Source organism: Diprion similis, chromosome 3 (genome assembly GCF_021155765.1).
Source record: "Diprion similis isolate iyDipSimi1 chromosome 3, iyDipSimi1.1, whole genome shotgun sequence".
NCBI classification, from domain to species: Eukaryota; Metazoa; Arthropoda; class Insecta; order Hymenoptera; family Diprionidae; genus Diprion; species Diprion similis.
In genome coordinates, this window is record NC_060107.1 from 13,929,703 (window position 1) to 13,953,520 (window position 23,818).

General features: G+C 34.5%; 2 protein-coding genes across 3 annotated transcripts; one reads left to right on the forward strand and one right to left on the reverse strand.

Annotated features, from left to right (window-relative positions):
* Nucleotides 1-853: 853 nt before the first annotated feature.
* On the forward strand, nucleotides 854-7,030 carry LOC124404132 (tax1-binding protein 1 homolog). 2 transcript variants are annotated; one of them, XM_046878020.1, is made up of 8 exons: nucleotides 854-1,111; nucleotides 2,080-2,268; nucleotides 3,201-3,443; nucleotides 3,781-3,933; nucleotides 4,015-4,423; nucleotides 5,091-5,827; nucleotides 5,909-6,123; nucleotides 6,201-7,030. In XM_046878020.1, exons 2-8 carry the CDS (start codon nucleotides 2,086-2,088, stop codon nucleotides 6,862-6,864), a joined length of 2,604 nt encoding a protein of 867 aa, XP_046733976.1. In that variant the 5' UTR covers nucleotides 854-1,111; nucleotides 2,080-2,085; the 3' UTR covers nucleotides 6,865-7,030. The 2 variants fall into 2 exon arrangements, with proteins under 2 accessions (XP_046733976.1, XP_046733978.1); XM_046878022.1 differs by lacking the exon at nucleotides 854-1,111 and having other exon boundaries at nucleotides 2,071-2,268.
* Nucleotides 7,031-9,098: 2,068 nt separating this feature from the next.
* On the reverse strand, nucleotides 9,099-15,945 carry LOC124404890 (beta-1,3-galactosyltransferase 1-like). Its single transcript, XM_046879373.1, has 4 exons — nucleotides 15,698-15,945; nucleotides 11,929-12,191; nucleotides 11,355-11,629; nucleotides 9,099-9,781 (listed from the first exon to the last, which is right to left on the reverse strand). The coding sequence occupies exons 1-4, from the start codon at nucleotides 15,936-15,938 to the stop codon at nucleotides 9,346-9,348; spliced, it is 1,215 nt and encodes a 404-aa protein (XP_046735329.1). The 5' UTR covers nucleotides 15,939-15,945; the 3' UTR covers nucleotides 9,099-9,345.
* Nucleotides 15,946-23,818: the final 7,873 nt, after the last annotated feature.

Here is a 23,818-nt window from a genome sequence, read left to right on the forward strand (position 1 = left end):
CAATAATTCTGATGTCAACGTTTCGACTCACTGATTGGAGTCATCCTCAGGTTATTTTTCATTTATACATCTAGACAAATTTTTCAGCTTAGGCTTGATCCAATAAAACACGGAACAAAAACAGAAATATCGGGATGGATATGCCCATCATGTACTTATATACATAGATAAATCGTAGAAAAAAAGAGTTGAGCGGTCACGGGCCAATTCCGAGAAGCAAACGCTTCTCGCCTTATTAGCATGTTTACAATTTCAAAATCAATGTGCTTCGAAGTGCGTTTGGGTACAAATATTTTGAGTATATTGGCGCCCATTTTAGCCGCCTGTTCGCAGGCCATGGTCATCCCTTCATGGAATGGAGGTCCTCACAGGTGCTGCGCATTCTAGCGGATTTCTCGATAGCATGTGACACAAAAAATGTGCCTCTGCTGTATACGTGTAGAATATACCAGCGGGGAATTACCAGCAGATGGAAGTGTAGTCAGGCCGGTTGTGAATGAACTCCGTCACGCTGTTCTGCCTATACCTATATGAGGTTCGTTCCACGTTGGCATTCGAGCGCTCCAAGCGGCGTCAGAGTGCTTTGGGAAAAGCATTCGACCAATTGCATTGGCCTACACCAACAAAGGGGCTGATAATCTTGTTTTCAATCATTAAAAGGCCACGGGATGATGAGTGCAACTGTCGTTTAACATCCATGTAACATCCGACCAGAACGCTTGTATATTTTATTATTTTATTTTAAAACTGCGTCTATTTGTATTTTCATCGATGAATTCCAGTGGCTAACTTTTGGAACTTTTGGGAACTGCCGCTCCGACGTCACAGTGTGGTACGCAGTTTATTATTTATTTATGTAATTGTCATAGGAAAAGAACTGTTCTTTGCTAAAGATACAGCCTACAGCTCATCAACCGTTCATCGACAAACTCAGCAATTGTTTTCATTTTCATGAACTTAATTGGCAAAGTCTAGACCGTAGGCGTTACATCGACAGCCATATTTTCTTGAATGAAAATATGTGAGTCTTGAAAAAAATAGAGATACCAGACAATTAACGCGTGGAAATTTCGGCTTCATCAGCAAATCTTGCAGCATTACTTGAAAACAAGTAAGACGAAAATATTTATAAACTTCATTTCAGGCTCGCTATTTCTCCAGACCTCTATTAACTATTTCATATACTATCATACTTAATGATACTAATCATACTATATACGGTGGTAGAATAAGTAAACTAGCCTCAATTAAGTTTTAATTTATAATTTCCTTATAATTTCCTACATTGCTGACGGTTTGAAAGTTGCAGAAGAGTTGGAATTCACGTATGGCAAATAACTTAAACCACAAAGATTATAGCGAAGAGTAATCAGAGTCGAACGATACAAACATCTGACCTTTTCTTATCATATACCGCGCCACTCGCAGCGTATTGCTGTTATTTGATTTCTGCAACCACAGCTTCTCCTTCCACTTAGATTCCAGTGAAACCATATCGTTAAACAAGTCTGTATTGTGTCCCGATTTGGCAACCTCGCATTTTATATCTTTGCCTCCAATCAGTTGTTGGCATCATTCCGCCGCGGAGTATATCTATTGTAAAGGTTTCCGTTGCAGAAGTTTTCCTGTATTTCATTCGCAGTATGATTTGCCGAGTCATTTTATGTTACTACACTGCGAAAATCAGAGTAATGGAAAAGTGGAAGTTCGAACAACGTTGAATGTTGAATGATTGGACTAATAGAGCCTTTTCTGCCATTTTACTTTGAAGAATGATTTGTTTTTGTATAAAGTGTACGAAACACATCTTATAAAATCAGAGTTTGACAATGTGTATAGATATTACACATTCTGCAGTGGCCACTATGCGTGCATGTTGGTAACTTTTTATACAAACAGTATTCTTTAACTATTAGCGCACCACTATTATCACATTTCGTTGATAGCTTTAACAGAAGAAATCGCAATTCAATTCACAATGTATTCAACGACACTGAAAAATTCAATTGCGAATCGGAAAACAACTATCTATACATTTCTTATTAGTATACATGTTAATGCTTGTTAATATTGTTGCAGTAAATTATGGCGGCCAGTACAAAAGAGGTAGAACTTGAAGCAGCTATTCATTCGGAAACAGAAAATCTGAATCTTGTAGATAGCGACGATGACGGTATCTTGTCTACCTACAGTCTACCTACATTTTTTGAACTAACTCATAGTTCTAAAGATCAACAGAGTTCTTTGACACGATCTCAATACGCATTGGTAATACTATGTTAATAAAGATAAAGACACATTCTGAATGAAATATCCATGGCATACTCACAACTTACTTAGTTTAATGGGTTTCCACCACTTTGAGAAGCTAAAATCAAAGCTATAATTCGCCAAAACTAAATTGACGCATATTTTCACTTTGCATCACCCACAGTGATATAGGACATGTATTGGTTTTTACTGAGAATGACGTTTTCTAATTTCAATGAATCTTTACATTGTCAGACCTCTAGTATCCGAAAAACATGGGAAAAAATGTCGGTCTGACTATTGACCCGTTGGTTTGTCAGTCTGTCTACCTGTCCCGATAAATTCCCTCAATCATCTGGGAAACTTAGCAATAAAAAAAAATTCGATGTACTCCTACACAGTTTATACGACGTTGATTTGAAAGATCATTCAAATTACTATAAAACGGATTATAAACTGTAAAAATATTATTATTTGTGGTACTTTTTATCACCTTACAAACCAATTCAATTAATGTGATCAAATGTACCGCATAAATTTATTTTTATTTGTACAAAAATTTTGCCGTCTAACATTGATCGAATAAAAACGATTTAAAAATGAAACCCTGTAACGTAACGCTGTAGATAATTATATGAAAAATATATTGTATAAAAAATAAAGTATAGGTATATTAAAAGTGTATTAGATGAAAATATAAAGTATGCATCAGTTTAGCTCCAAAAAATTCATGAATGCTGACTTCTATTTGATTCTCTCAGCGTGGTGTGACTTCTCAATACATATCTCTGAACAAATAAATTTTTGTATGAAAAATGTTGATATGAATCATCGGCAAGCACATTCACATATTTACTTGAGATGAAATGTGCAATTACAAATGCAAAGGACATGCTTCACCAATTCCTCGTAGTATAAAAGTTACTCATCACTGCTCTCTTGTCTTCAAGGTTGTCTTTCACGGAGTTGCTGATACTTACCCTACAGACAGTGATATATTGTGTCGATACTCTTTGACTGACGGCGTGGAAGCAACACCTGGGGATCGAATAGTATTATTTGCTGTTGGGTGGTCTTCGATCAAAGATTACATTGTATTTGAATGGGCTCCGGTACCTGCGAGAGACGAAAGAGACCTGACAGTAGTATTTAAAGCTATTGACCTGCCCAAGGATGTGAATGAATTCTACCAGGTTTGTTCGCATTCACTGAGTGTATTAAATCTTACTTTTTCTGATATATTATAGATTTGAAGAATTTAATCCTCTTACTGGAATTCAACATATCAGAACATTTCTGCCATTCTTTGGCAGGAACGTACAACACAACTTGAAAATAGTCATAGTTTATTCGAGTTTTTTCCTATACCTCCCTCTTAACTACCAATCAACTCTAGATGACGAGACGAAAACATAAAGTTTTCCAACGCCATATTGCTTAGCCGTACCCAATATGTTGGATCTTGAAATACTTAATGTAAATAGAATCGTGAGTATTGTGCATTTTCGAATTCTATTTACTCTCAACCAGGTTTGCTATGTCAGTAACGAGGGTGCAGTTTGTGGTGCAAGTGTACCATTTCAAGTGCGCATTCCTAACAACGAAGAGTTAACTTGTGACCTTGAGGAAGATATGGTTGTTGTACGATCCTCAACAGCAGTTGCACAAGATAAACTCTTGAAGGTGAGTTAAGGTATAATATAGTACATATGTCTTATATTTAGATTTTGAGATATTACTGATTAATTTTTATTCTCTTATTAGGCTCAGTTAGATCAGGAGAATCTGAATAAAAAAAAAGTAAATCTTGAAAAGCAACTTCGATCTTTGGAAGATAAACACAATATAACTTTGAGACGTTTAGATCAGCTGCAAGACACTTTGTCTACATCCGAAACACTCAATGAAGACTTGAAAACAGAAAATGCCTGTTTGTCGAATAACATCGATGAATTGTTGTGTGTAAAGAAGCAATTCGAGGAAGCGGAAATTAAGCTGAAAGACGCAGAGTGTGATAAAATGAATATGCAGGATGATATTGAAGCACTAAAGACTGCTGTAGAAAAATACAAGGTGGAAATTAATCATCTCGAAATAAAGGTCAAAGACTTGGATCATGCATTAATTGCAGCTAATGAGAAAATCGAAAGTTTGCAAATGGAACAAGAAAAATGTAAGAATAAAATTGAATTTCACTTTTGACTCGTCAAACATTATTCAAACTAAACTATGATCTTCATTCAATGCTTATTATGGTACTAATTTGATCATAGTTTTGATAACCGCTCAACTTCTATCAGGCTAATTATCAACCCTCTACTGTGTTTCTTGTATAATTCCATTAGCGTTGAACTTGAGTAGGTTTATAATAATCATCAGTGAAACAAAAGCTTTCAAGCTTACCTCTATTGCTTCTTCCTCTTCAATTTGTTCAATTTGAACATAATTATGAGAATTGAAACGAAAACCGGAACTTGTCAATTGAGTTGACAAACAGAGTGGGGGTCAAAACTTAATTTTCGAAAGTGTCCCTGATTAGAATGATTACTAATCAGTGACATTTCAAAAATCAATATTTTGAACAATTCATCTCTAGATATTTTATTTGCACGTGTTTGAAATTTCGATATATCAGCCATTCGAAATAATGACCCTACTAAGCGTCGACCCCCACCCGATAAACAACATGTGATCAAAAATAGTTTGACATTGTTTTCAAACTATTAGTTTCTGGATGGAAACTAGAGGTTCAAATAACGCGAGGTGAAGTGATAATTTAACTCATCTTGAAATTTACTCTTAATATTCACCATACTAAGACTTTGTAACTTTGTTTCCAGCTGCAATCGAGGTTGTCCTCGTATGTAAAAAACTTGAAAAAAGTGAAGAGCATGCGACAAGTTTGGTAGATAAAATTTTTGCCCTCGAAAATGAACTGAAAGTGTGTAAGTTCAACCTGAACTATACTCAGGTGGAGAATTTAAAACTTAAAGCAGAATTCGACGATGTTTCTGATGAAAATACCAAGCTTAAGAAAGAGTTGCAGACCGAAAAGGAGTCTAAAATTCATTTTGACATGTATAGACACGATATGGATAAAGGAAAACTACTAACTGAAAATTCACGGCTGCAAAGGGTAACGGAAGACATGCAAATGAGGATATCAACCTTGGAACATGAAATATCTGTCTTTGAGCAAGTATTAGAGGACACGTTTAATGCACAAAAAGACACTTGCTCGGAACACTGTAACTTGGAGAAGGAGGTAGCTCAACTGCAGTATCGCCTCGACGAAATGTTGAATAAGAAAGAAACACCTGAAACCAAGCAAAGTTGCAGCAGTGCTGGTCAATCTTTAGATTCAGAAACACAAATTATCACATTGTCGAAGTTGTTAGATGATTCGTTGAAAGAAAATGAATTACGTCTACAAGAAAACGCGGCGTTACGACTGATGAACGAATTCTTAGAGTCCAAATTACCCTCGTCTGATAGAAAACTTGAAAATCGTATCGTTGTTTCCCATCAGAACGCCAGTAATACTGATAGTTACTCATACGATTCAGAGATACTCGCAGTAAGTATGAATGTTTACTGACAAAAATTGGTGTTATGGTTGCGAAAATCCACGAATATCGCAAAATTTAATCATTTTCAGTTGAAGGGTAGTAATGAAAAACTGCAACAGCTGTTGATTGAGAAAGACGAAAAAATTAATGATTCACACAGTGAAATGGAAATGTTGAAAAATGATTTCTCTGTTGTCGAGAAGGAACTCCAGCTAGAGATTGCTAATCTTATATCTAAAAACACTTTTCTCACTCACCAGGAGATACAATCTGGAGTATTAAGGGATGAAATGCAGAAGATGAAGTGAGTAATCTTTGGCTACAGCCAAAATTTAAATCTCAAATGTATTTGATTTTCACTATCTGATTATTTTCACGCAGATTCATGAACGAAGAGTTATTGGTTCAGAACACCTCACTGATGGAGAGGATTCACAGCAGCAAAAACGATTTAACTACGAATACGGAAATAAACCCGAGTCATATAAATTCAGCTTTAGAGATCGAAAATGCGCACTTGAAAGAGCAACTTGAATCCACATATGATGAATTGAACGCTACTTGGAAACGAGAAAAAGCAGTGGCACTAGAGCTGGAAGAGTACAAAGAAAAGCAGGAATGTATTAGAAACGAATTAGAATCGATAAAAAAAATAAAAATTTTGACCGAAAGCAAATGTTCGGTACTTGGTGAACAAAATGAAATGCTCTTGCAGAGGCTGACCCGTTCCGACAGCAAATCACAGGATTGTAAGTCCCGTCACAATTACTGTTCGGATCCGGAATTAAAACAAATCAGCCAAAACGTACAGAATGTGCTCTCGGCTATTGAAAAGCTAGCTAACTATAGTGATGCAGAGAAGGTCAAACGCTCTACGCTAGAAGCCGATGATTTGAGGCACAGATTAATGTTGGCTAAGGAGGAATACGAAAAACTTCACAGAATTATGATAAATTACCGAACGAAGTATTATGACTTGAAAGCAAAATGCAAACCCAAGAAAGCACCCGCAAAAACTAATGATTCCACTTTGTCAACAATCTAAAATGTATAAAAGTTGAAATTTAGATGACATTGAGGGTTTAATTCGTAAAATCTGAATTACTGTTTACCAACGAACTACGGTATTTATTCATAATGACAAAAAGTACTGCTGAGCAGCCTGAAAAGAAATAATTAATGCAATTAAAACATTTTCAAGAAATGGTAAATAATGTAATATATCAGTAGTTGAAGTATGTATATACGTACGCAGGCACCCACGTGCTGGCACACACACACACACACACACACACAAGGGTGGCCCTTATTTGGGAGTCGGTAAGATTTTCATCGGAATGCCCCCTAGATGTGTTCAAAAAAAAAAAAAAAAAAAAAAAAAAAAGTAATCTTAAGTCTACATCAACTGAAACAAATGCCTCTACGCGTAGTTTTTATAACCAATTATTTCATTTTGTATGACTGGTATAAATTAAGGCACAGATTTGAAACTTGGCTGAGTTGTTACTTATAATGATAGGAAACCAACCCTGACAATTGAAAATTTTATAATCATTGTTCCCTTATATATAAGCCTAATAAAATAGATGATAATAGGCTTATATATAGATAGAAATGTATTATAAAATTATGATTAAATTTTGAAATGTCCGGTTTGTTCCTATCATTATAAGCAACAACTCTTCCAAGTTCCAAGTTCATACCTCAATTTATACCAAAGCCAGACAAAACGAAATAACTGGTTATATAAACTACATGTAAATCCTTGCATTTAAAATTTTCAGAATTTAGAAGGCACGTGTTCCAGTTGACGTAGCGGCTTAAAACTTAACATTGATTTTTTTTGATGATTTGGAACAGATTTGGAGGGTGTCCTGAAGAAAATTTTTCAAAGCCCCACATAAAGATCACCTTAATATATATTGTATAAATGTATTAGACTATATCGAAAATATAGACTACTTTTTTTTTCAAATTTCAAATCTTAAATATTGTTGGATACGACAAAAAAAAGATGCTGCCCAAGTTTCAGCTCTTAATATTAATATTTAGAGGTGTCTTATCGCGATTTTCTATTTCCCATTTAAATAACGTGGGGAAACTTTTTTTTTACATTTTGGCATTTTATAACTCGTCAACGCATTGGTCTACTGATAAGACCAGAACGTATTTTTGTAGGGAATTGAACGCTCTACAAAAAAGTCTGCTTATCGTTTCAGATAAATCTACTCTTTCAAAAGTTATTTAAGGTCAAAGGTCAACAAAGGACCTTAAATAACTTTTGAAAGAGTAGATTTATCATAAAGTTTAGAGTAGGTTTATCATAACAGACTTTTTTTATAGAGCGTTCAATTCCCTACAAAAATACGTTCTGGTCATATCATTACACTAATACGTTAACGAATTATAATATTCCAAAGTTTGGAAAAAAAAGTTTCTCATATTATTTAAATGGGAAATAGAAAATCACGATGAGGCACCTCTAAATGTTAATATTAAGAGCTGAAAATTGGACAGCATCTTTTTTTCGTTATTTCGTACAATATTTTCGACTTGAAGTTTGAAAAAAAAATAGTCTTTTTTTTTATACAGTCTAGTATATATACATATATATATGTATACCTATGCGGGTTTTTCTAGAACCATATCAAGATAAAAAAGGCAGCAGTTCGTTAAAGATCATATTTTTTACTTTCAATCGCAAATTTTCAGAGGAATGCTGGAAGCTTATTAAACAATGCGTTCGTATTTGGTCAATTGGGTATATAGGTATCATCAATGCTTTCTTCTACTATAAGAGAAGCCATTGAGGCCTATTTCCTGACTTTCATTTTTGTATTTATTTTACGTTCTCATACTTTACGTAATTTCGATTTTGTGATATGGATTATAAAAGCAATATCTGTGATTTGGACTTTTATTTAACTTTTGCGGACGTTAGGCTGCTGCTTCAATGACAAGAATCGTTATCTCAAAACGATACTATAAAAGTACACGAAGTGTTTATTCTACATTTCAAATTTTTACTTGACAAAAGTAAAATTATTATGCACCGATAGTAATGAAATAATATGTTGATAGTATGATATCGAAGTTTATTTTTTAATAAAACTATATATAAAAGACTCGGCTAGGTATTCATTATTTATAGTCTCACAACATTAATGCAATCAAAATCGATTTTACATCACCACGGTGTTACACAATGTTATCAGAAATATATCAAGAGAATAAAAATTGTCAGCCGACTAACAACGAATGACCGATCTCACATGCTTAAATCAATCAAAACTCTATTGAGTGGCAAGATCGTATCGTGATAATATTTTTTCTACAAGGCATGGAAGCCAAATTACTTAGGACGTAGCATGATATGGCAGATTGTGGCGTCGAGTGTCGAACTGAAATTATAATGTTGTTATGATAGCTTGATACCACTTATCAGTAACTTAACAAACTAAAGCTTGAGGCGGCTGGCCTGCATGAAAATCCTACAATCTGCCAAACTTCGCCGTTTCCCATGGACTTATCCTTTCTTCTGGGCCACTGATCTGCCGTGATTGAGATTATACCTAGCAATTGTTTCTTTTTTACTCAAACGAGGTTGCTTTTTGACAGAGGCTGATGAGGCTGTTGGGGCTACGCATTTCAAAGTCGAGTTATTTACACGTTTCCACATAGCGTACAAATTTGATGCCGAAACCCTGTGCGCGGTAATGACATCGCGAAACACACAAGGATTTAGCTTCCTGGCGACAAAGCTGAACCCCGGATGATTAGTTGGCTGTAACTTGGCGCGTTTCGCGCAAATTCCAGTCAGGTAAACGTCCTCCAAATATATCAATTGTGTATCCAATGCAGTCGCATACAGCTTGGAAGCCACATCCAAGCTCATTACGTATCCAGTACCAGAAAGATAGTTTGGATATGTTCTTTCGGCATACATATATTTTGGCATGAACCTGTTTGGTAACATAGTAAATTGTACTTGTGATCTGCATTGTTACTCCTGACTACAAGTCAAGGAGGAAAATAATTTTACTATTTCAGTTTTTTTATTTGTAATAACTGGTTGCGCAATAGAACTGCTCAATTTCATTCATCAAAAGTTTGGACACACTGAAGATTGTTCTATTTTTCTAAAAATTTTCTTCAAGCATACAAATCGTATTTTCCACTACTTCACGTTTTAAAGATATTTTACACCTCAGGCAACCTAGATTTTCAGAAAAAAATATGAGTGTACACAATATAATACTCGATTTATAGGTGGCAAAATGTTTGTAGTGGATTGATATTGTTGAAAAAACAAGATGCAAAATTAATAGTCGACAATCACCCTGTCCAATGTAGATTGGGGCATTCTTCATGCCTACCGTCAGTCAACCTGTTATACAGATAACTAAATATCCTAATGTGCATGCATTTGTATTTCGACCAACAAAATACCAGCTATGAAATAATTATCATTGACTGAAAATACACAGAGTGAATTGCTATCGACGAGAAATTGTCAATTATTGGGGTTGTCACTTTGCAATGCGTCGTCAGGTGAAGAAAAATAATCTGGTGGAAAAAAATGAAACTAATGCAACCAAGCAGACATCTGACCGTTGACCGTATTTTTTCCGTGTGTGAATGGCAGAAGAGGTATATCATTGCTTATATTTAATTAATTTATGTGACATGAGTAATTTGAAACCCCAATAATTACGGTTTTTCTCGGTTGAAATTAAGAACTTAGGTTATGTGGTGAGTGAGAAATGACGTCATGAGAACATTTTCCAATATTGCGCATGCGCAAATTTTGTATCCTCAATTGTTTTCAGTATGATTTTGCATTACCATGAGAACCACTGCATAAACTGCACCTCATTCGACTTTTTCGACCAAATGCGCAACGATAATAAGTGCAGTTTTCCCAGTTTTCTGGCCTTCCTATTGGCCGAAGACTAAAGTATCTACACTCAGTGCGGATTTTTTCTGGGAGTCGAATTCGCTACAAACTTAAATTTGCAGATAATGCAGTGCTTTTCATAATACGGCAAATCCGCACCGACAAACTATTAAAGGTACAAAATTTACGCATACGCAATACATCCTACCATTTCTTACCGTTAAGCCCGTAAAAATGTTAAAATCCAAATTGATTGGAATTATCTGTGCATAAAAGTAATTTTGTACTTTTGTTTTGAACAATGTTACTGTGAAATGAAAACTTCGTCACCTCTAAGGTTATAGGTATTATAGGTTTTACAGTCATAACGCCTTGAATACCTTCATTACTTTGGGTGTAAAATACTTGAAAAATATGAGGTAGTAGAAAAAATGACCAGAATGATTTGAAACAAATTTCTAAAAATGGAACGTATTTTAGAACACATCAAAGACAAGTTTTCAATATTTTTTTCTTTGTAAAAAAATGCCCGTTCCGTAGGTCACTGAAACTCAAGTCTTTTTATTTTTGCCAAAGAGTGTGCCAAAATTTCCACTCCTATTACATGTCCTCGCCTTGTCAATATAACAAATGCTCACCACTTGTTCTTCGGATCAGTAATAGGCTTGGCATGGCAAATCAGAGATCCTATCAGAGCTCCGTTGGCCTTAGGTCTCGCTTGCAAGAGTTTTATTAATACCGGTACGTTGACAAACATGTCGTCGTCAGTTTTCATGAGATATTGTGCCTGTCCACAATTCGACGTAACCCACTTCAACATCATGATCGATTTTATTGTTAAATTATTGTAAGTGTCGAGGAATTTTTCCTGGATTATATCTTTGTATTGCAAGCTTTCATTTTCTATATTCTCCTGAAACAAAATATTAAGGCATATTATTGGTATTGATATTCATCGGTAGAGATTGGTTAATCATATGGGCAGATCCGCGATGATTATAGTGATGTAAATATGCTATTTCATTTATCAAAGATATAAAAGAAATTCACGAATAGACACCAGCTTAAAATTTGAGAATTTCTATGAAGCTGAGCAACTTACACAACTGCTTTATCAGGTATCTATGAGGAAAACTTTTTGTATTCTTGAATCTAGAAGAATGAATGAGCGGCAAAAAAGATCCCATATAGAAAAATTAAAGCTCAACTTACGTTTAAAGTGTCGTTGCTGCTTTCTCCCACAAGAAATGCTACTTCTACCGTTGCGTTATAATTCTCTAAATTAGTTTTGTTTGCCCAAGTATCCCTTATAGCGTCCCGTGCTTTCTGATTCGATATTGACGAGCAGACAACTATGATTAGAATTGGGGGAGTGGAGCAGATTTCGACAGGAGAAATTATTGTCGTATTATTTTCTGGCTGCACGTAGATACGTACGTCTCTTGTAATATTGTCTGCCCAGCCCGAAAGTTGAGCTAAAATATAACACCTCTCATCAATATTAGAACCTGTTGCTAAATATTGTTTATTGAAAATATTGAAAAAATTTATAACTCAAAACTGCGTTGTGAAATCCGAAATATTTCGCTTCAAATTGAGTGAGATTTTTCTACCAAAAGTTAGTTCTAATGCATACAATGCCAGTTTGGTACAAACATGTTACATTATTATGATTGTATTAATATTTAAAAACAGTCAAGGTGAATTCTGATATCATTACCCAATGATTGTAAAAAGTTTGAACTCTGCTTCGGTGTATAAGCATTCTCTAAAAATTAACATGCTTGTCTTAAAAATGCTTGTAAAAAAACATTCATATTTTACGTTACGAATGTGGTCAGTCGTCAAAGAGTCAAAGGCATCGTGATGAACGATTGAATAAATTATGTTTTTTATTTGAAAATATTTGAAGCTCGGAGAAGTGATTGTCAAAAATGAAACTTCTGATAAATAAAATGGAAGTTTTTATGAGAAATAAACGGAGTACAAGCCGGTGATCCTTCGTAAATGCATTTCATGCCAAGCTATATTTTCTTTGTAATGTCATTCAGTAACACAAGATTCGCATTCCTAACACAAGGATCAACTTTGGTACAAGCTCTGAATTGCAGGAAATCAAAAACTAATTATCTTTATACTTAGATTTGGCAAATGCCTAAAAGCTTTTAGCTCAGTAAACTAAATTTCAGAATGTCAATATGATAGCAATTAGAAAGTGAGGATTGAAAGCAATTTTTCATGTGTTTTTCCCACTTTATCCAATATATGTGAATGAAAGTCCTCAGTGACTTAGATCCAAATGAAATACTGCCAATTACTGGACGATTTGGCCCTTGAGGGGAGCCCTCTAAAGCTAATAATATTCTTATAAAGATATAAATTATACAAGAAAAAAATTTGCAATCCTAATACTTACAGCAAATACATGATTCATCATCGAAAATCATAATAAACTTCGAATATTCTAAATTATCAGAAAAGTAGAAAAACTGTTATGAAAAGTCAAGTCAGAAGAAGAGCAGATCGTCGTCAAACTGTAACGTCAACGAGATTGTCACTCTCAAGAGAAATCAACATTGCAAAGGAGGAAGAAATCAGACAACAACTTACGAAAAAATCATTGTGAGGAATGATTGAAGTACAAGATTGTTATCGAAATGGAGGTGAAAATCCTTGTGTATCAGTAGATTGGCCAACCGTATGGTTGGTTAATCAATATTTATTGAGTAAAACATTTTATGTATAGTTCATTTATAAAGGATTCTATATTGTGAGACGAAGAATGCGTTTGACTCTATCTTTAAGCGAGAGAGTTTTCAGTAGAACACTGCTACTCAGATCTGAGTGTGAGGTGACAATGAGTTTATGACATATATCAAATGTCAGTGAAAGATAACACTGTTCTGCAACGAAATCCTCCTTCGAACAAAAATACAACAGAAATGAAGGTATAGAATTGCCGAATCTAAATCAGATTTCCATTTTATGTCATCACGTATGTATAACGTAATATGATTTTTTTTATTGTTCAAGATTCAGAATTTGTCATTTTTAAGAGATTTTTTTTTGAAGACAATGAAAACGCTTAAAGCAATTCTAGTTCAAGGGCTTTATTATTTATAGTTTGAGGAACATTTTCAAAGATTTTCATTGAAGTTAATGACAAAATGGCGGAAATGGCGCATATCGTTTGCTACTTGTATCCGTCATGCCGCCATTTTGTCATTAATTTTAAAACGAAAATTTTTGAAAATCTTTCTGAAACTATAAATAATAAAGCCTTTGAACGCGAATTGATTTAAGCGTTTTCATCTTCTTCAAAAGAATCTCCTAAATGTGGGAAATCCTAGGTTTTCGACAAAAAAAAACTATCATATCATGTAATATATACGTAATAGCATAAATGAAAAGCTGATCTAGATTCGGCACTTCTATACTTTCATTTCGATAATATTATTGTGTGAAGGAGGATTTCGTTGCAGAACAGTGTAATAGCAGCAGTGAGGAAAGTAGAAAAATTGTTAATTAACAATAATAATCCAGACTTGTAGCATAAGCGGTAAGTTGCATGTTTTTGTTGTACCTTGAATTGCGAGTTCTGCTTCCTTGGAGAATCACCTCGTTAATTTCGTATTAAAAGCAAACTCAATGATATAGTTATGATATGATCAGTGGGAAGTTTTCATGAGAAATTCTGAACATCGATTTCCGATTGGAATAGAAACAAACGCTTTCAGGTTCTTATCCACACAATATGAGAACGTAATTGATATTGATTTGGAATAATTCCGAATTAAGTCTCTCGCCTGCCGTTCGTTGGCTTCACAGTCTCAATTTGAAAACTGGATTAATGAGCTCACAATATTTGTGCGATCATTATATTTAGACACCTAAATTCTTTGCAGTCATTTTAAAATTGCGAAATAGTGATTTTAATGCTAATGTGTCGTTCAGTTAACATTACTAACTCCAACCTCGTTGTAACTACCCATTACAACATATTGTGATGGACCGATAATTAGACGGTATACAGTAAATGGACCATTTAATTTTATGAATATTTATCTCTTCAATTAACATACGCAACAGCGTTATTTCATAATATTTGCTGAGAACATGTCGTATGTACACAACATCTATGGTTGGTCTTTGAACACTTTGGTGGGCTATTTCATTTCAGCTTTTTTTTTATCCAACCTAGGTCATGCGATAAATGAAAAACCATGAAAATACTTGACAGAACGGCAAGAATTCTCCTTATTGGTAAATAATATTTTCTGATTATTTTCCAATTTTTCACGCAAAAAATTTCACAATTCATCATTTACAAAATGCAGAGTAGCTTTTGTGATCACTGGCACCTTAAATTGTGTACAGAAAGGAAGAGCACGAATCTTGAACAGTATTATTTTCAAAAGCAAGGTTGGTTGAATTCGGGAAGAACAATTAGAGTTCCTCAATGATTCGGGCAAAAAACAAGAAGATCATGCATTTCTCCGTGGAACAATGTAATTCTCTGACTTCCCGGATTGTTGCCAACCTGTTTTATCCTTCTGAGATGCTTTTTACTTGAAAATTTTTTCTCCAGATTTTCACAAATAATACTTGAGTTCAGTATTGGTCTTGATAAGAAACTGAACGAAGGAGGGATTACATGCACTGTAAATGAAGGCCTGATCGATCTAACTAACATAAAGACTTCAGTTGTCACTAATCTTGGGTATGGACAATGAATTTTTGATAAGCGAATGAACCGCAGTTCGCTATTTGAAGGTACAAAATAGTGGGATTCTGATTGAATATTGTATTATTCATTATTAGCAATCCAGTAAATTCATTTCTAATGAAGCAAAACATACTCGATCTACCAAAAAAGTAGATTTTTCAACTTGCTTTTTACAAATTCGTCCAAAGTATTCCCACCATTTTCGATTACAGTTAGTTATTTAATTTGAGCATGCATGAGTAAGCAGATGCATACCTACGGAGGTCACGGACTTCGAGCCCCCAGTAGAGCTCGGGATAGGAATCTCACATACGCTTTGGAAGGGCCCTTGGGCGGAGTGATAAACCGGGACGTACAACAAGGCCAGTAACGTTGGAACTGCAGCAAAGACTAGGCACAAGCGTTTGAAAAATGTTGACCTCCCCTTTTTTGATCCATGACTGTTTATGCTACTTGCCGACGGCAGCTTCAATGGCATCAAATATTCTCTGTCCATCTGCCTATCAAGATCCCACTAAGAAATGGAATGATTAACATTTTACGCGTCGGAATGATAATTTTCAGTTTCGCTAAATGTGGGTACGTTATTCTAATAAAATTTTTCTTAGTGTTTCAGCCCAATAGGCACCTCAATTTGGAATAATGAAAACCGTGAGGTATGTTAAAATGGGCAAAAGAAAAAAACGGTTCTTTCTACAAAATGACTTTGATTCATAAGAGAAAACATATGCGAGAAATAAACAGTACAGTCTTACTCTTTTTTCAACACAATACATCGTTTTTGTATTGATAATCCATTCATGCAGCTAGAGCATCCTTCAATATCCGTGGTAATTGAAAGAAGAAACCAGAGACACAAGAGAAGCGGAAGAGGCAGGGCCCGATGGCGTAACTGCGAATTGGCGTAAGTCTTAGATTTGGCTATGCCTCAGAAAGAGAAGAAAAAAACGGATTAGCACCCAATCAATCATCTCAGCTTATTTCAGGATATCGCTAAACAATTTTCAAATTCTTGTCACATACTGTCCACCTTCAAAAAAAGAAATGGACCTGATAGATTTTGTATTACACTGATTCTCAACTTATGAGCTATTGCCTATTACATTCAACAGATGTTTACGTTTGGAATATGATTTTCTGAAAGAGGCTTTGGCATTCGTTAATGTTTTTTACTGTTTCAAGTTTTTATTTAAAACACTCAATTAATATCGGCTTCTCCAACGAAATTAACATCAATTTTCTGACCAAATTTATTTAGAACAGTTGTTAGAAGAAACGTGAACACAACGTAAACATCGAAACAAAAACCACTTTTTTATAATTCTGGTATACCTTGAAAGGAGTCAAGTTTCCAAAATGTGAGTGCTTTGCCTCATTACGGGTTACTGAACTTCAAACAACCACAGAGTCACGAAATGACAATTTTTCTAAAAATTCATTGTCGCGTTAACATTACGAATCTCAATCTCAACTATGCATCACGTGAAATTCTCAATACTTTCAGGTTTCTTTCAAAATTCTAGTCAATCCTGAAGTAGAATAAAATTTACATGTCAAAAACATTAGTATTTAGCATATTACGATGTCGAATAGTAATTAGCAGAGATGTAACTAACTGTTTTGTGGTTTCTCTAGGTATACGCAGATTGTGGTGTCTCAATTACAAAAAGCAGCCAATGAATACTGCCAACGAAATAATACGATTCGTGCAACGCTAGAGTCGGCAGTTCAAGAGAACCGTTGATACCAAATTCAACACAATGAAAAATGTTTGTTGAAAGTGCACTGTTGTAATTTTTTTCCCGAATGTCTGCCATTAAACTTCCAGGTTGTATAACCAGAATAGTATAATTACTGCAAGTCACATTTGCTGCATCTGCCACTTTGGTATGTATGGACATTGGATACGCATGTACAGTAGAATCTCGATTATCCCAATCAATTGGGACCAGACCTAAATCGAATTAGCAAAAGTTTGGATAATGGAACTCTCATGATAGATGAATTGATACTGCATGATAAAGAATATTCAAAACATATCTCTCATATATTTTTATATCGTTTTCACACATATAACGTGCAGCTTCAACATACGACACATCATTCTAACTATCTTTACAGGTAAATTAAAATATCGTTAATTGTAAAATATGATTGTGAACGGTTCTTCTCACATATATTTTTTTAAACAGCATGTTCGTTTATTTAAAAATCTTGGCCCTTATTTTGGAGAATAGAATGTTTAACTCAAACAAGATAGTTCGGATAAGGGAGGTGCGGCTAATCGAGATTCTCCTGTACTTGCAGATGCTTGCTGAAAACTGCCGGACGGTATGCATTAGAATCTTTACCGTAATCTGTGTAATTATGTGCTCATGCCGGAAATGACAGAACTAAAAGACACGAATCCTCAGCTCAAATTCTGATGATGAAATCCAACGTGTGTTTTATGCCTACAATTCCACAAAACTGTTATTTCATTTTAAGAAATATTTATCACCATCTGTCTTGGCTCTAACTATGTATCGAATGAATCGTACAAGATAAAAAAGCAAAACACATGGTGGTATTGTATTCGTCAGCAAAAGCATAAATGGTCACAAACACACGTATTTTTTATCTTACTGTTGCTGTATAAAGACACGTACTCGTGCAGAAATATTTACACTAGCTGGAATATCACAGAGTATGAGCGTAATATGTTTTATTAAAAACATGCAGGCTTGACTTAAGGAGTTAGGTGGATCTTGAACTTTCAAAAAATCCATTTTTTGTATAATTTTTCTTATATTGTAATAATGAAAATATTTTAATCAAACTTTAGGTATATGAGAAAACAATATTCGAAATATACTTCGTAAAATTTTCATCCCCATATGTCGAAAATTCAGTTGTTCTGAACTGGTTTTCAGAGACCCAGCATTTCCACGGTAGACACGATAACTCTAGCTAGCTTCATCTGAAATCAAAAAGCCAAATATTTGCTGTTAGAAGATTAGTATAGCTAATGAATGAAGGGAGGGTTTTTTTTTTAATTGTGACTTGAATTTTTTGGCAGAGCTTTTTGCAAAAAAGTATGATTTCCGGTACACTTTACACCAGGTATTGCCTTGTAAAATAAGTTGTGATAAAAGAAAAAAAAATCCTTCGTTCATTCAGTAGTGATACTCACCTACTAACAGAAGATATTTAGTTTTTTGATGCCGGATGAAGCTGGCAGGAGTTATCGTATCTATCCCGGAAACACTGCGTCTCCGAAAACTAGTGCACACAAGCCAACACATTTTTTTTACTGTGAATAGAAGCCTGTAGCCTGTATGGTGAAAAAATTGTTCCATTTGTACGAGATGTAAGATTTAAATAGTGGCCAAATATTAATTATTATTAGTTTTCGCACAAGCGACTCGCTTAAATACTACGCTGACACGAGTAATATAATGAAAACTTTGGAGCCTTCTGCCGTACCAATCTTGTTTTTAATATAATGGAAAGTAGCTTTATGATATCGAATCTATCCTTGGCGCCTATCTTCAAATGTATTCAGGAAGCAATGGTGAAAATATTCTAATTTAAAAACTATATTATAGCAAGTTCAACGGCTTACTCGCACTGCAGTTATGATCGACCTCGTTGACCTATAGCCAAGTTCAATTAGCTCCGAAATTTTCATTTTGTCCTTAATTTTTCATTTTTCATGTTGATTTTTTATATTGACTGAAGAATATATTTCTTATTATTGCGTAGTAGTTACATACCTGACAGTGAAAATTTTGATTTAAATATTTTTTGTAAGTAAAGGTATTGTTGCTGATACTCATTTGAATGTACATTGTCATTTTGGTGGTTTCTATGTTGTAAAGTAAATTTTTGTTGATGCTTTTCACTTTAATGTACTTGGCGCAAGAGTTATACACCTGAGGTGCTTTTTCGGGATACCTGTTGACGATGCATCTTTGGATTCTGCGGATCGCACTTTAATTTACCTTCATTTGTTCGGCGTTTGATCTGCACTGTTATCAACACGGATCATCTGGCACTCGAAGAACTGCCATTTGTCACCATCCACGGACCACGGCCACGGCCACCATCCGCATTACGATAAGGTGGAACACACACGCCTTGAATGATGGAAATTTACTACTCCGTGTTGTCAACTGAAAATCTATAAAATGTATAAGATTGAATACTGCTAGCCTAGGGACCTTCCGCAGATATGACTAGCCTGCCTTCCGCATGGAACAGTGTAACACCCGATCCACCCACTACATTTATCTCCTTGCAACATTTATCTCCTTTCTATTTCATAGCCCCGACTAACCGCGCGTAACTTCAGTACGAGAATCTTGCGATAAACCGAAACTTACTATACTATAACAATTAGTTATTATGTATCACCTGTATCACTAATTGAGAAGCTGTGAAATAGTGAGATCCTCTGTACAGAATTTTTAGTATCACCACAATTATATTGTTACAAAGGGTGAAATGACCCGCTCTACCCCCCTTTTGTAATGATCTAGTAGCCAGCATCTTGGAACCCTCAGATGTTAAAAAAAGAATAAGGTTGCTGTGTAGACAGATATTGTTGTAAAACGCAGTCTTGTTTCGGACTGTAACTGAAGAACACGAATATTTCTCATTAAAAGCCTTTTTCTCAACATTTTCTCGCATTCGTGTCGCCTTTGATTTCTAGCCATTAGACTCACGAATTCTAATACCTCACGAAACACACCAACGTTTCAGTAGCGTCAGAAGTGTGATCTTTGAGTTTGACGGTTTAGAATCAGTGCGCGACCGTTTGAAAATGAGCGTGAGCCGTTGCACCCGCTCTCGTCGGCGAGAGAGCAGCGGTGATGCCGAGCTCCCGGGAGTTCTTGCAGCTCCACAAGCCTCCGGAGACCCCCGTCGTAACATCTCATGCAACCACTGTCTTCGCCGCAAACCTGCTAAAAATCTTACAAGATCAACAAGAAGCGGCTGCTCAACAACAGCAGCAGCTTTTTAGTTTGTTGCAGGAACACCAAGAACAACGCCGGTTAGATCGTGAGGCGGCTAGCCTGTATGAAAATCCTACAAAGCACTCAATCTGCCAAATTTCGCCGTTTCCCGTGGACTTACCGTTTCTTCTGGGCGTAGTGGGTTACGCGCAGTTTTTTAATTCGTGCCGTATACGAAAGTCGAATTACTCCTAGAGTTTTGGAACATGTTAATTTTTGAAAATCTAAATGGTATAATAAAAAATACTGATCTTCAAAATAATATATTTTATTATTTTCATCATCTCAGGCAATACCAAAGTATGTAAAGAAATTACAAATATCAGTCAACATGCAATGATATTCTTGTATCTACACTGCAGGATCGTTAACAATTATTTTTAATGTTATTTTGCTTGCTTAGAAGATTCGTTACACAGTGTTGGAGTAGTTTTTTTATAGGCATATTTTATTTCACACAGTGCCTAAATCGCGTTACTTAAATCGAATAACTTTTTTACATTGAAGTCGTATAATCTATATTGAGACTTTGATTAATATTTAAATCTTTTTTTAATCTATCAGAGTAATCCTATACATAATTTTTATAATAGCACCGACTTGCGAATTCTTTTGTGAAATGTCATGACCATAATTTGCAATTCGCCATACACTTTTTTATTTCGACGGGCTAAAATTAATTTTCTAAGGCCACTAGGGTTTATGGGTTCAATATGAGAATACTGTTCATGGCAAAACCGCGTTGAAATGTAAATGCCACAAGTTCATTTCTGTGACATAGGGCCTGTGCAAAGCGCAAACAATCAGTAAACGAAACTGGCACCTATGGAACTGCATGAGAATAGATGAATCGTTACTTCTGTAAATATAAAATTATATCTCATTACCTTTTTCACCAGCTTATAAATAGAATGAATCGCCAATTCACAAAAATAAAATACATAAAGTATAAAACTGATATCTTTGTATAATATAAAAGCTTTGCTTCAGTTAAAACTTTCTAAATCTTTGAATTTATAATCGGAATTCGGAAAAAGATAACCACAACTCATCGTCCTATAAATGAATAAATAAATATCTCCTCGCACCTAGGGTATTTGAAAAAAATAGATCATCCTAAAAATAATGTACACACCTATATTACATAGGAACCACAATTGGTTTCATGCTTATTTACAATAAATGTACTTACGTCCTGAAACGTTCTAATGGTTATCATACATACATTTAATAGTTATTTTCTAGTAGGTGCACAGAAAATTCTTAGATGCGCAGATATTGTGTAGCTTTTATAAGCACAAGTGCTCATAAAAGCACTTATACAAAGCAGTCGAGAACGGAAGGTACTATATATCAACTTAACGATTATTAAGAAATGTATGCAGAATATATGAGACATCCCTACTGTCGGGAATCAGAGTTAATAATTTTGACTGCCCTCGATGTCTATAATTGATAGTCTCCTGTCAATCCTTTCCTGAGGTGTGTATGAATGCAGAGGCCGGCAGACTCGATTCCATTGCATTGCTGCAGCAATGATGGATATCATCAACACTGTCATTAATATGTGTGCACATGAAAAAGCACTGCAGTAACACAAGGAAATCGTAATCTGTTACAGAGTATGTATAATGGAATAATGTGCGTACAATGTTTGTGGTTCATTTCTAAATTATACGTTTTTATACAAGAAGTTATTAATGGCCAGGGTTTGTGATATTTTTAATGTCAAATATTTGATTTAACACCGATAAGAATATTATACATTTTTGGTACCTCATATCTAAAGTCATACGATTTCAATGTTCGTTCTGAGATTCCAAAATTTTATGTCTTGACTCAAAATCTCGATCAACGCAAATTAAATCTGACAAAAATTAATTCTATAAAATTGACGCTATAAACACACCGGGTAAAAGATATTCAAAATAAAATTTTTCCAATTGACTATACTTCAATGCCTAATCTCAATGGAAAAATACAATTTCATTTCTATAAATGAAATGTCTTGTTATATAATACAGCGGAACTTTGATTAACGGCATTCGGATTGAGTTCACAACGCTGAGTGCCAACAACGGCACTTGCATTCCAATCCGTTGGCCCTAGAACTTTAATAAACGTATCATATAAATTATGATATATTTCATATAAATTTTTTTTTTTTTCTCGTCATGTTTCCAATTCACGTTTGATTACGTATCTATATGCAATCATTTGTATCGTTTGTCTATATTAAAAATTACCTAACAAACGTATTTTGAAAGATCACTGGTTTTTACTTATCAAACAATTTTTATCCTCAACATTCTTAATTTTGTTAAAAAAATTTTTGGGTAGCATTAGTTAGCATTTTTACAGCTTACCATTCATTCATTTATTTTCTTTTTCAATGTCGTTGCTTTCGGTTAGAAATAGTATAACACTTTCGACCTTTTTTAATATTTTCAAAAGATTTTCAATTATTTTAATTTCTGTTCTGACGATTTTATGATTGGTCTCACGAATGAACGCATTTTTTTTTTTTTTTTTTTCACCACTAAAAATTTTGGAACTATTAAAACCGACGTTTAACATTTTTCACTCTATGACAAGCACATTGAAATTACGTACAATGTGAAATTACTTTTTTTTACTGATTTTTATCAAAATTACAAAGGAGTTTGTTTAAAAACAATAACATTGTATTCAAATGTTTTTAATCTTCATAGAAATTATATTCTCTATTTCAATTAATTTACGTTTAACCTCCTGAAGGGTTTAATTTTCTATATTTATATTTTTTAATATGCTTAATCTTATCTGATTCGTTATCTAGACGGCATTTGGATTTTTTTTCATTTCATTTTGTTATCCAAATAACTCGAAACTTACCGGGCCGATAATATTCGAAATATAATCAGTTCTAAATTTAAAGTAGTGCTTCGATTGAGATCGAAATCACAAAAATCTGATAATCTGCTCTTAAGATATTATTTGAATTATATGTGATTCGCTAGATCTCAGAACGTAAAGTTCTGGTAGAAACTAAATTTTGAATTTGCAGGGTGATTATAATAACTTTTCAGAATCACTTGTTTATCTGAAAACAGATTAGCGGGAAATTGGTAAAAAATAAATAAATCACGGGGCTTAGAAATGCTACTAATATCTGTAAAAATTTTTACAAAATCAAAAATGGCGACTTGAATATTAATTGATTTTCCATGGAATGGCTCTCATATAGGTCACTCCACACTAAATTAACCAACTTTTGAGTCGACATTATCCTTGCTTGGACTAATGCTGAAGATAAGAAAAGGAACTTGCTTAGACAATCTATTTGGCATGAAATGCCTTGAAAAGATACGTAAATATGCATACTTATATACATATATAT

Bases quoted from the DNA above. Each gene is read 5' to 3' on its own strand.
- LOC124404890 (XM_046879373.1), bottom strand. From the start codon at position 15,938: ATGGACAGAGAATATTTGATGCCATTGAAGCTGCCGTCGGCAAGTAGC. The intron at 12,192-15,697 runs GTATGCATCTGC...GTTATATTTTAG, and splicing joins GAAGTCCGTGACCTCCGTAG to CTCAACTTTCGGGCTGGGCA. The intron at 9,782-11,354 runs GTGAGCATTTGT...GTTACCAAACAG, and splicing joins ACTGATCCGAAGAACAAGTG to GTTCATGCCAAAATATATGT.
- LOC124404132 (XM_046878020.1), top strand. From the start codon at position 2,086: ATGGCGGCCAGTACAAAAGAGGTAGAACTTGAAGCAGCTATTCATTCG. The intron at 2,269-3,200 runs GTAATACTATGT...CTTGTCTTCAAG, and splicing joins CACGATCTCAATACGCATTG to GTTGTCTTTCACGGAGTTGC. The intron at 6,124-6,200 runs GTGAGTAATCTT...ATTTTCACGCAG, and splicing joins GATGAAATGCAGAAGATGAA to ATTCATGAACGAAGAGTTAT.